General features: G+C 40.6%; 2 protein-coding genes across 2 annotated transcripts in view; one reads left to right on the top strand and one right to left on the bottom strand.

The window, feature by feature from the left end:
• The window catches only part of LOC136237997 (uncharacterized), a 294,291-nt gene that overhangs the window by 100,128 nt on the left and 180,262 nt on the right, over positions 1-13,901 (bottom strand). The window lies entirely within an intron of this gene.
• The window catches only part of LOC136237994 (ATP-dependent translocase ABCB1-like), a 50,764-nt gene continuing 47,972 nt past the window's right edge, over positions 11,110-13,901 (top strand). Inside the window, exons 1-2 of the mRNA XM_066028294.1 lie at positions 11,110-11,233; positions 11,357-11,444. Coding sequence (XP_065884366.1) covers positions 11,157-11,233; positions 11,357-11,444 — 165 coding nt within the window. The 5' untranslated portion in view covers positions 11,110-11,156. The remainder of the gene's footprint in view (positions 11,234-11,356; positions 11,445-13,901) is intronic.

Raw genomic sequence — 13,901 nt, 5'->3', positions numbered from 1 at the left:
GTAGTTGTAAAAAATAGCCTTTTTAGCTACAGTAGTGAAGGCTGTGAAATGCACGAAGTTCTTAGAGTTTGTGACATTATAATTTGTAATTTATGCTACTAGCCACACACATGTTCAAAATAATAATAATGTGCTTCTGTGTGTGGGTGGGGGAGGGGTCCAAGTCATACCTTCTTGTGGTGCACGGGCAGTAACTCTGTTACTGGCTAACATGACAAATTGGCACTGTATGTGCTGATGCGCCAGTCTCAATGCTATTATTGCACTGATGTCACTGTGTTGGACTGATCATTTGTTGTTGTGTACTACATTTAGTTTTATTCCTGTTGCTCAACAGAAATCATCATGTAGGAATTATAGATTTAATATTTTTCCACTAAAGAACACCACCTATGTGTCTCAGTTTACTGATCATGTTGGTGAGAAGTAAATGGAATGATGATGCTGATGGATTGATGCAATGGAGTTTGATTAGAGACGGGTAGTTAGATGCAAGTAGTACTATGTTAGGATTAAGTACCTGATTGGTTTAAAGAGGCAGAGGATGTGTTAAGACTACTTATTTATAAATGTAATGTAATAAGGTCTTTTTGCTGTGGTTATGGTCTCAAAACCACCGAGATTGACAAAAAATTTTAACACAGACGTCAGGTAGCACACAAAGTGTGGGAGTGTAAGAACAGGAGAAGGCTATTCTATTCAAGCTACACTTTCTCAAGGCAGACCTAGTGTAGCAGGGGCGGATCTAGGATTTCAGAAGGGAGGGTGCTAAGAATGGTTGGTTGACTAAGAAAAGTGATAGCTGGTTAATATAACTAGCTATAGTGTGCGAAGTTACATCCGCATGCTCTATCTAGGGGGGTCTGGGGGCATGCCCCCACAGAAAAATTTTGCAAATTTAGCCTATTTGTAATAGGATTAATTATGTTATTGATGTATGCGTAATCTTGTATCTGGTGATTCACACGTGACCTCCCTCTGTCGTCCATGTGCTTGAGTTGTAAGTGTGATCTTTTGTTGTAGTTGTTCTTGAGTTATTACATTGGTGCTGAAACCCGGGACAATGGCTACAGGAACTACGATCTGTTTACCAGAGCCTTTGGAAGATGGAAACGCTAAGTCATGGTTCAGGCAATTCGATGTGTGCGCCGCAGCCAATGAGTGGGGTTTTTACTCTTTTCACCACCTTTCATAACCCTTACGTAATATTAAGCTCAAAAGCATCCAGACTTCCTACTGTAGTTGTTGCTCTCTCTCTTCGACTTTAGGGCACGCATCTAGTAGTTTCCGCGAGTAGTCGACTTTAGGGGATGCGTCCAGTAGTTGCCGCGAGTAGTAGACTTTAGGGGAAGCGTCCAGTAGTTGCCACGAGTAGTAGACTTTAGGGGAAACGTCTAGTAGTGTTAGCGTTAGGGTTAGGGTTAGAGTTCAGCTTTGGTTTCTTCTTCACCTTTTGGGTTAGGTTCTTCTTACTATATACAGCTTGTTTCGTTAGTCACATTTATAAGATACAAAAGAAGTGAATCAAGGGAGCTAGCAGTGGTAGCATAATCGGTAGCACACTGGACCATCACACTGGGATCCTGGGTTCGATCCCACTTTATATTGCACTTTTTTTTTCGCCTTTTTGGTTCACCGTTTTTTGTCTAAGTTCTGTAGGGTTATGAAATAGGGTGAAAAGAGTGATACCCCAATGAGTGGGACGCGGCCAAGAAACTAGTGAGACTGCCTACGTTACTCAGGGGACGCACTTGGGCCATTTACGAGTCTTTGGGAGAGAGTGACAACGCATTGTATGAAGCTCCCAAGAAGGCCATAATCAGCAGACTCAATCCTGACACTGATGAGGATCGTCTCGCAGCCCGCGAGCAGCTAACACACAGACGCCTTCGAGAAGGAATTGAAAGCCTAGATGAACTTGCTCGAGATATAGAAACGCTGTTAGATCGATCATCCCCTGGACTTCCTGCAGAGATCCGCTACTCAGAGCTGAGATTCCATTTAATGAGTGCCCTACCTGAGAAAGTCGCTTTTCAGTTGAAGTTGTTACCCAAGGGAACATATGCACAGACAATTGCTAAGGCTAGAGAAGTCATCCTGATATATCAGAGGGCAGACACAAACACAACTCACCCTGTAAGCCATGCGAAAGAAGCTGAAGGGTCAAGCCGACTAGACAAAATGGAGGAAACCCTGAAAGTGATGACAGAGCAGGTGGCAGCATTAAGTGTCAACAAGGCAAGCCCCTGCACCAAACGTTGTTTTAAGTGTGGAAAGGTGGGCCACATAGCCAACAACTGTCGTTCAAGGAGTGAGCTGATCTGCTATAATTGTGGAAAAAGGGGACATAGCTATCAGCATTGTTGGAGTCAGGGAAATGGCAGGGGGGTGTCCTGAACCATCAAGCAGGGGGCACTCCCTAGATTTACATAATGCTCAACCCGTTGCACACGTTCCTGCACTTGCACACAACAATTACAGTGCTTTTACACATGGACACTTGAACAGCAACCCACTCACTATATTGTTAGATTCAGGAGCATCATGCTCAGTCCTCAGCAAAGATCACTTGTCACCACCAAACATCAAGCCAATTTCCCGCACCAAATTAGTGAATGCTGATGGGAGGAACATCACACCCTGTGGCATAACTAATGTAACTGTAACTCTGGGACCATTTTCTACTGAACATTCCTTCATTGTTGTTGATCACCTGTCTGTACCAGCCATACTGGGATGTGATTTTCTGAGAGAACATGGATTTGTGCTCAACTTCAAATCTAGTACATTCCACAGAGCAGATTCTCCACATCAAGCATTGCCATTAGAACTGACAGAGTTGAAATCATGTGGTGCAGTTACCATTGATGATGACTGCCCCCAGGCCATTCCTGTAAAGTGCGCTGATAAGAATTGTATTCAGTTTGAGATGCTCACAGATGTTCACCCTGAACTGGAAGCAGTCATACAAGAATTTGAGGAGCTATTCTCCAAACAGCTGGGACAAACCAATGTGACAAGGCATGTCATAGATACTGGAGAGGCAACACCAATCAAAGTTCCACCTCGACAGATCCCCTTTCACTATACAGAACAGGTACACGCCCAGCTAGAAGACATGGCCAAGGAAGGCATTATTCGCCCGAGCACAAGCCCATGGTGTGCCCCAGCCGTATATGTGCCTAAGAGCTCTGGGGAGGTAAGAATATGTGTGGATTTTGTAAAACTCAACCAGGTGACTAAGAAGGACTCCTATCCAGTGCCACGACCAGAGGGCCCTCAACAACGACTGGCCGGGAAGAAAGTGTTCTCCAAATTGGACCTGCGGAGTGCCTACTGGCAATTCCCAGTGGACAAACAATCAATTGAGAAGACAGCCTTTTGTCCTGGACCAGGCTATGGTCTCTGGGAGTTCACTGTTATGCCATATGGGCTGACTGGGGCCACACAGACATGTCAGAGAGCCTTGGATCACACTCTAAAAACATATAAGGATTGTGTTGACAATTATGTTGACAACCTCATAGTGTTTTCAGATGACATGACATCACACATCAGTGATCTTCGCCGAGTGTTGCAGAAATTGAAGGCAGCAGGTTTCACACTCTGTGGATCAAAGTGTTTTTTTGGCAATGCAAAAGCTATACATTTGGGTTTTGAGTACTCTTCTGCAGGTGTGACACCCTCCCCAGAGAAGGCAAAGGCTGTACAAGATTGGCCAACACCTTCCTGCAGTAAGGATGTGAGATCTTTTCTTGGCCTGGTGAATTTTTTCAAGAGATTCATTCCCCACTTTGCTGATGTAGCTCACCCATTGACCTCCTTGACAAGCAAGACTACCCAGTTTGTTTGGGAATCTGAGCAACAGGCTGCATTTGTAGCCTTGAAGCAAGCCTTACTGACACAGCCATTGCTAGACTACCCAAAAAGAGATGACCAGTTTGTGCTAGCCACAGATGCTTCTGAGATTGGCCTAGGAGCAATCTTGTCCACTCAACGAGGCACCGTTGTTGAGTATGCCAGCCGCACCCTCAACAAGGCTGAAGGAAACTGCTCAACAACCGAGAAAGAATGCTTGGCCATTGTTTGGGCTGTCCACAAATTTCGTCATTATCTAATTGGAGCACATTTTTTACTGGAGACTGATCACAAACCTCTTGAATGGCTGGAAACCACTAAGAAGGCAAGCAAATCACGCTCTCAGCGGTTGGAACGATGGTCACTAGAGTTGCGTGCCTTTCAATTTTCTATAGTACACCGACCTGGTGCAGACAACCCACATGCAGATGCCCTGTCAAGACATCCCCTACAAGTTGTGACTGTAGAAAGCTCTTTAGACCATGTTGCCATTTCCCAGGCCCAGAGATCAGATCCGGTTTTGTCCCAATTAATCAGCCAACTGGAGGCCAACCAACCACCACAAGTTGCTGGCAACTGGAGAAAGTTCCCTCTTCGTCGGTACCTTCAATTGTGGCAACAATTGTTTCTCCAAGATTCAGTCCTCTACCGCAAGATGAGACATCACTCAGCTGCAGAGGAAAAGTTGTTTATTGTGGCTCCTGCCACTCTCCACAAGAAATTCCTTCACATAGCTCACAATGCTGCTGGCCATCAAGGAACTGACAAGACCCTAGCCAGACTATTAGACTTCAATTATTGGGTTGGAATTGCCAAAGATGCAAGCCACTATTGCACCAACTGTATAACTTGTCAGATGGTGAAGGCCCCAGCAAGACCACCAGCTCCCCTACAACCGATTGTGACCAGCAGACCCTGGGAATTGGTAGCGGTGGATATTCTCAAAGTCCCCATGTCAAGTAGAGGGAATCAGTATTTGCTTGTGGCACAAGATTATTTCTCCAAGTGGCCCTTTGCAATCGGACCAGGGGAAAAACTTTGAGAGCCACATCCTGTCTGAGTTATGCAAGGCATTTGGGGTGGAGAAATCCCGTACAACACCCTACCATCCGATGGGAGATGGACTAGTTGAGAGGATGAATCGCTCCTTGCTTAACTTATTGAGAACACTGATGGAGAGGCAGCTCAACTGGGAAGACCATTTGCAGCTTCTTCTCTTTGCATACCGAACCTCTCAGCATTCAACAACAAGACTGTCACCATATGAAGTGTTATTTGGACGAAATCCTCCCCTGCTCCAGTTACCCTTACCACCCACCTCAGTATTCCCTGATCCAGGTGATTACAGCTGTCAACTTCAGCGGAAGCTCATGGAGATGTGGGAAATGGTCGAGGCCAATACAACCAAATCTGCAGAGGCACAGCAGAGCAACTACGCTGGACAGAAGAAAGTGACATTCGCTGTAGGACAAAGAGTGTTCCTAGATAATCCAACAAGAGGAAAGCTGGATCCCCGCTGGACTGGTCCATGGAACATCATCAGTATCAAAGGACCTCTCACATTAGAATTACAGATGGGATCCACAAAGCGCATAGTACATGTGAACCGGGTGAGACCAATGTTAACTGGTGAAGCTGACAATTCCTCCCCTTGTGAGAACTGGTCACCTCCTTTATTTACACACTATGAGAATCCAGTCCCGACCCAAGACAATCAGACCACTCATAATACTGAGCCAGTTTCACATTCTCAAGACAATGGAAATTCACTCCAAACCCATCGCACAGTGACTAGAAGTGGACGAGTTATTAGACCTCCAGACTATTATGGAGTATCAGGAAACTTTTAACATTGTTGCACACATACTCAATTTGTAAGTACTGCTCATACTTTAGTTTGAAGGGGGAGGTGTGTAATAGGATTAATTATGTTATTGATGTATGCGTAATCTTGTATCTGGTGATTCACACGTGACCTCCCTCTGTCGTCCATGTGCTTGAGTTGTAAAGTGTGATCTTTTGTTGTAGTTGTTCTTGAGTTATTACATATTCAGTATTAAAATTTGGCAATATTTGTGACTGAAAAATGATGCCACTTTGTTTAAGTGACTTGTAAAGCATTGTAAGTCGCCTAATTAAGTGTAATAATGATGAAATGACACCATTATTCCAGAACAGTTGTAATACTAGCTGTCATATAAGGCACAGCCAGTAACCAAAAATATATTCTTTACATAAAGAACAGGAAGGAGAAGGATGAAGCTATACATAATCAATACTTGCCATTAATTTTGTGTTTGAAATACCTTAATTTAGCAATTTTAGAGTTTGGTTTTTTGCTAATTGATTACATCAATTCACAAATTAATAAAATTTATATGGTAAATTCATCGATATACAAGATTGCTAAATTTAGTGTATTGCTTGGCTTAAGGTATAACTAGTGTACTTTACAGTCTCATGGCTCAAACTATAATGTCCAAACAGTGTAACAATGAAGAGAGGGCTTGAGAGGGAAGTATTCACTCACCATGCAGTGTGTAGAGTACGCATACGTAGAATTTTCCAGCTGCGGGTGATATTTCCTCTGGAAATTTTTGGAATATAGCTATCACAAGATTGAAAACACTCTATTGTACTGAAAGATTGTGGGAGTACAAGATGGATGAGTTCAGTTGTAAGCAATTTTAGAAAAACAGAACTACACCTTTAAATGCTATTGGATTATAAGGCAATACATAATAGTGGATTGTCAAAGACATACACAGGATTGGATCTTAAAGTCACTGTAGAGATTTAAAATGCACATAAAAATAACTTCATCTTTGTAGTATATATAGCTAAAGGCTGTTCTGTTACTATTTCAATCTGACTTTTTCAACTATATGACTCCATCATATTATTATTCTTTAACAACCAGAGTTGAAAGTCACTTACATATACACCTAGATTTTGGCCACAACTAACCCCTTATAATGTGACAGCACAAATGCTGTGGTATCATTTGAGCTTATAAAAATGAGCTTCAAGGGGTTTGGGAGTGCAAACCCTGAACGACATTAAATTTTATTAGCTTCAATTGATGCTAGATTCACTGAGATAAATGCAGCATGGAACTTTGGTACTGATAAAGCAAAAACAAATAGTTCTCAGATACTACAGCCTTGTTAACTGTATACATGCTAAGAAATTAACTGATTTACTCAAGCAGGTTAACTCATTGACAAGCATCAATGTAGCAGCCATTAAATACTCACTGTAATGTTAAACTATTTGACAGAAGTTGTTCTCAGAAAGTGATTAGCATATGGCAGGATGTTTGGAACAATGATAAGATAGCAGTGCACAGGTCACTGGAAACTTCTTGAAAAAACATTATGATGGATGTTCTATTAGAGTAGTTGACTGTTCTTTCGATTTTTAGCAGCTTTTAGGTTAAGTCTCACACCAAAAGTATGATTCGAATCCCTCTTAGTAATTCTAAGTAAAGATTAGCCATTCTCCCTTCTCTTTCCATCTTTTCATTGCCCATGCATACGTATAAGATGCAATTGCATCTGTACTGAAACTTCTAGAAGCTTCCTAGCTTGCAGATGGTAAAATTTTGGAGGGGGTGCTTCAGCATCCCAAACACCCCCCATAAATCCGCCCTTGTGTAGTGTGGCAGGATATCATAGGAGTAGAGCTGGTCTTCAGCCAGTTCAACCAAGAGATGTGAGGAAACAACATGGCAGTTACGTTGTGGATCATAGATCAATGGAGAGGCCATTTTGAAGGGTGTTCTTAATGTGGAGAGCTCCTTTAATATGGCCACAATTAATGGTATTCAACCAATGGTAGTGAGGGAAGAGATGATCCACCTACTAGAGATGAAGTATTGGCTGCTTTGTCAAGGATTAAAGTGGGAAAGGCTGCAGGTAGTAAAGGCCTCTTACCTGATATTGTAAAGTGTTGTGGTGGCCCATTGTTGGATTTTATAGTGTCATTATTTGGTACAGTGTGGAAAGAGAAACACTAGTACCTGCAGAATGGTGTGATGCAAACTCTTAGTACCAGTTCCTAAGAGGGGTGATTTGTCTATGTGTGATAACCAGAGGGTATCAGTTTGTTGGATGTCATGGGCAGGCTGTTTGCAAGAGTAATCAATGACCAACTCCAAGCTGTGGTAGAAGATTCTATTGCTGACTCTCAGTGTGGTTTTAAGACCGGTAGATGTTGTGTGGATATGGTCTCTTGTGTTCATCAACTGGTGGAGAAGACCATTGAACATCATAGCAAGCTCTGCATAAGTAATATGGTGTACCTGACTCTTTGGTAGATTTGGTGCATTCTTTTCATGATGCTACTGTAGCAGTAAGTGGAGAGGAAGTACCACCATTTTAGGTGAGAAATGGTTTGCATCAGGGCTGCACCATTGCTTCAACTTTGTTTATTTTGTATTTTGAATTAGTTGGCTAAGTCACTCAGATATCTCAAACGATGAGAATCTCCTAGTACATTCTCCAACAAGTTTTCCACCTGTCTTGTAAAATTCCTATGAATATAATTACATGAAAATAACAAGGAGAAAACATCCTGACCACCTGGTAGACTCCTGTAAGCGTTTGAGCGTAAATCAGATGGCTGCAGGTTCGAGGCTACCTAGGTTCAGTCATGGATTTTTTCTCCTTTCTCCAACTTTTCAAACACACCTTATGTAGCTAAAGTCTTTGAGCAGGCTGTAGGACCAGGTGTCCTACAGACCTTCAACACTTGTGCATTAATAAATAAATAAAAAAATAAAATAAAAATAAAAAAGTACTTTAATTCCCACTGCTAGGCATGCGTCTATTATGCCGGAATAATTTCGGGAATAGTAGGTACTGAAAAGCATTGGGAATATTCCAGAATAATCGGATGAATTCTAAGAATAATTGGTACAAAATTATAAGTTTTTGTTGTGGTGCAGTGTAAAAATCTTTTAGATTTACTACCAAAACAGTGCAAGCATAATAACGGTGAAAACGATCGCGATACTCTAATAGAGCAGTCACTTACTCTAATAGAGCAGTCAACTTCGAGTCCATAATTCTAATAGAGCAGTCACCTGTTTAAAAATACTAATTTGGCACACATATTTGGGAATAATTTGAGAATAATAGGTAGACTCAGGAATAAATTTGAGCATAATAGGTAAATAAAAAAATTAGTGCCAGAAAGAATAATAGAAAGATTTTGGAGCATAATAGACTTAAGCCTACCCACTGCATTACAATGTTTGTTTGCTGATGATGCAGCCTTGATTTGTACTTCTAGGCCAGATATGGATGATTATTGTACATAGCTAAAGTTTAATTTAAGGAGGTAACTACAGAGTTTGGTTTGACCTCTTTGCATCCCAGCGACTAAGCTACTTGTTTCTGGGGTTCACCTAACAGCTGAGGATGTAGCCTCATTAGATTTAGGTGGTGGTACTGTAGAGATAGAAAAGGAATTCAGGGTCATTAAAGAGGCTTCTGGTAGGATGACAGGGGAGGCTAATTGCCGAATCGCACAGGCTTCCAAAGTTTTTGGTGAACTTCGCAATTCTGTGCTTCTAGCTCACAACCTTAGTTTGGAAACTAAACGGTTGGTCTATCAGTCTGTAATGCTTGGTATCCTTCACAGAGACATGGGTTCCCACTCAAGCAATTATAACAAAGTTAGAAACTTTTCATCGTTGCTGCATTAGGCATCGGTAGGGCTGTGCAGTGGGCACAGTACATCACTACTAGCCAGTTGGCTGAATGTTTCGGTATGCGAGAGTCTGTTGGCATTCTGTTAAGCTTGGCTAAAAGCGGGTGCTTTGAAGTGGGTGCCAAGTCATACAAGTACTGACGTATGGCAAGCATTTGACATGATTTTATGTAGCTGATTGATTGTTTTACTATTATTGTCCTCATGGTAATTGGCATGCATTATTCTTCCTTACCAGAGCTAAAACACTAACATACAGCGCAAACATGTACAAAAACAAAACAATACACACACAGTAATAGATGAATTTCATAATAAGGAATTTTAAACCATTGCCCCTAGCAACCTGAATTTTACCTTATTTTGTAGGTGTGAATGTCAAAAGTAATGTCTCCAATTTTTAAAAGGATAGCATGTATAGGTCATGAGATATGACATTGTAAAGTTTGCAGTTTTCCCATACATTATCTATGGGAGGGGGTAATCACATGATAATGTATGGAAAAACCACAAATTTCAAAATGTCACATCTCATATAAATCTATATACTATATGATTTTAAAATCTGGAGAGGTTAATTGTGAGATTCACACCTACAAATAATGTTAAATTGAGAAATGACATTAATTGAATTTGTTGTTTTCCCACACATTATGTATGTCAGGGGCGAATCCAGCAGCTGGCAAGGGGAGGGGCACAAACAGGCTAAGTTGCATGTAAGTGGTTGGATTCTCTTATTAGTTGCTGTATTTTTGAAACAGCCAATGATCACCTTTTTGTAGTGTCTCACTACTGATTTAGCCATTTTGCCTTTGCAGATGGTTGTGAAGTCTTTAAAGGCTATTAATGTCTTGCAACACGATAATTATTTTTAGAGGCGCTTAATACGCACGAAGGTACTAGGTGACAATTTCATAATTAAACTGATTTGCTTTGGTTTTAGGTGAATTTGTAATAATAAATGCTATTAAAATGAGCATATTTTCATGAGTTATAAGGCCTGATGTAAGTTTAGTAGCTATTTTAACCAAAAAGAAGTAGCCTAGCTATGGCTACTCCACAGGGTGAGGTGAGGGGGGGGGGGCCCATCCTGGATCCGCCATTGTATGTGATTGCCCAGAAGGGGCAACTGTTGCTCCCTCTCATAGACATTGTATGGAAAAACGACAAACTTTAAAATGTTATATCTCATGACCTATATATGCTATCCTTTTAAAATTTGAAATGATATCTTTAATTACTCAGTCTCAAAGATTTTGGCTACCAAGGTGGCTGCTGTTCTTGTGCCGGGCTACATTTCCAAGTGACCATCAGTGTAGGAACAGCAACAATAGTCACGATGTATATCATTAAATCACATGACAGTTACAATATGAATACAATTAGTTTGTGTGCATGAGTCAGTCATATAGTTCAGCATAGATTATGGAAACACAGACTTAAGCACTTCTTCGTATAGGGGCGGGCGGCGCGAGTGCTGTGTAGCAGATTACGTCATAAAATTTGCAGGCGGAGGCTCACGTGCTTTACGGACGAAGAAAACCCGTTGCCTCGGCTGTTGCTAAGGAAGTTATACATGAAGCATGAGTGAATGTGGAAGTGATAGTGCTGTTTGCGATACACCGGTAGAAAGGTTAAACGCTGAAAGTGCTATTGACAGGTAATTGTTGCAGTCTGTTGCCCGGTCACTTTAGTAAATAAAATAATGCGTCTTTTTATAATGCATTGTATGGTAACGGATATGGTAAAAGCAGACGGTTATTAAACAGTATGTATTATTTAGTCAAGAAAGCCAGAATAGCAGTTCCAGTCAGAAAACTCAGGACAGCAGTAAAGAGAAGAAAGAAAAGGCAGTCAGTTTATTAACTCTGGTAAGAAATGTTTTGACTAATATGTATCTGGGGGGGTACCGGGACCTCGAAGCATGAATGTTTCGTAGGAGGTGTTAGAATGATGCAATAGAACACCTTGGTTTCTATGTTGTGTCTACCTACTCAGCATTTATGCCTCAAAGACACTGGTATGTGGTGCCAAACTATAACTAAAAAATGTAACAACTATGCCAAATTTACATTGATTCCTCTTCAATGGTATATGTATGCCTGCTGTGCTGTTTTCCCTGTGATAATACAATTTAGAAGGATGATTCTACAGTTGTTGCTAAGATTAGCTCACGAATTGACATCTTCGCAATTGTTTCAGATCAAAATACTCTAATAGAACAGTCAAAAGAGTACCCGCACAAAAATACGCCAGTTACTGAGACTGATGTGCATTTGCTTGTATAGATACCTGCATGCTATGCTAATTGATTGTCACCAAATACAGTGGCCCCACATCCAAACCTATTATTGATTGATGATGTATGCAATGCACTTAATATTATTGATCAAGATGAAATCACATCATATCATAAATATGATGATATCCTCCGTGTACACTAAAATCCAGATTCTTTGAAAAAAGCTTATAGATTCCACTGACTCTCTGAGGTAGTTGTTCTACTAGCCATACTGATTGTCATGGAATGAGTAATAATTGACTATGATTGACAAAACTGCTACAATTACATGGGATGGTATTAGAGTAGCATTAGATGCATTCCATTTCCAAGGGCGTTAACTGTAATACGTCGACTTGTGTTGCAGGTCGAATAGTTAAATAGGCAAGTGGATCCAGTATATGTGTACATGTGCTACTGTGAGAGTCACCAATTATTGTCACATCAGGACAAACAGCTATTCCACATACAGTGCATGCATCTTGTAATGCAAGCACCCAATTATATGATTGTTCAATTACACTATATTGCTATTGGTGTGCATTCTTTTGTGTGGCGTTTACCTATTCCATAGTGAAATGTGTGTAACATTAGTGATGTGTTGTACAAGCACAATTGCAGTAAAGTAGGCAGAGAAGAGTTGACTTCCTCAAAGACTTGTCACACTTGCTTAACAGTATCAAGAAGTGTATCTCGTTACAAATGAATATTTATTCAATTAGAATGTTTGTCTTCTATTAGCAGGGGCATATCCAGGACTTTTCCAAAGGGGTTTTCCAGTGGCAGATACAGGGGGGTCACCTCTGAAAATAGTGCGCACGCCCCACATTTATTTACGATCCATGTAGGCATAAAAATCACCAGGAGGTTATACATAGTGTTTTATAATGGGACTTTTTCTACTGGCCAAACTTCATACTATTGCCTTTGAATCACTGAAGATGTCATTACGACATTTAGCATGTTAAGCACCTCTAAAAATAATTATCATTTTAATGAGTACATGTTCTGTTTTGCTTCAAAACTTTCTGTGAATGCCTGGATTGATAAGATTCAACTGTGAAACAATGTTGTGGAGTGGCCACTGAACTATCAAAGACTGAGCTACTGTACGTAATATTCACCCGCTCAGCTGGACTACAACTTCTCATTTCCTGAACCTGAAACCCCCCCTGAAAATTTCTACTGTTTTCAGATTTGGTAGTGAGTTATTGATGCAGGGGTTTAGCACAGCTCCTGGCTGCTGACAGATTTTGAACATCAAATGCTTCAAATTTTTTACTAGTTTATGCTCTATGACTATTAATATCTTCAATAATTATATGTTTGGTTGCTTAGCTCACTTTGTAGTTTTTACCATATTTTCTCGTATAGAAGCCACATTCAAATAAATGCCTGGTCCTAAATGAGGGCCAGGGGGCGCTACTTTATTACAAGGGTAGTATGACTATTGCAATACTGTAATTTGTAGAACAAACCTTACTACAACTACTAAAACTTGTGATTGTCAAAAATATGTCAACAGCGGCTGCTACAAGATTTTTCAGCTGGTTCACACGAATGAATTATAAGAAATAAATGCCCTACAAAGAAATACGGTAAAATGGCTGGTCAGGAGTATTGTAGTGATCCAAATAGCTATATCCAAATTCTCCAGTTAAAAGAACTCAAAATTTATTAGTTTTGCATTTACATTATTTTTATACTTGCAATCTCCCCTATTTGAATACATCTGACTGCTCTATTAGAGTTTTTTAAATGTTTGTATTATTTCATACTCTTGTTCTCCCTAATACCGTTTTGCATGCACTATAGCTCTGCTTTATTCCCATCTTGGGGTTCCGGAAACCCCATTTGAAATTTGGACTTGTGGGCTTGTAGCAAAACACTAGAGCAGTTAAATGCCAGGAGTTTGAGCGATGGAGTACCTAGTCAGAGAAGTGAACTGCAGAGTAATCATGGAATGGAAATGTATCTTGTTTGAAACTGTTAGAGCTTACTGCTTCTCACACTACTTTCCCTTTTATATTAGTGTTGCACCGATATG

Source organism: Dysidea avara, chromosome 11 (genome assembly GCF_963678975.1).
Source record: "Dysidea avara chromosome 11, odDysAvar1.4, whole genome shotgun sequence".
In the NCBI taxonomy this organism is placed as follows: Eukaryota; Metazoa; Porifera; class Demospongiae; order Dictyoceratida; family Dysideidae; genus Dysidea; species Dysidea avara.
This window is presented reverse-complemented; position numbering and strand designations above follow the sequence as displayed.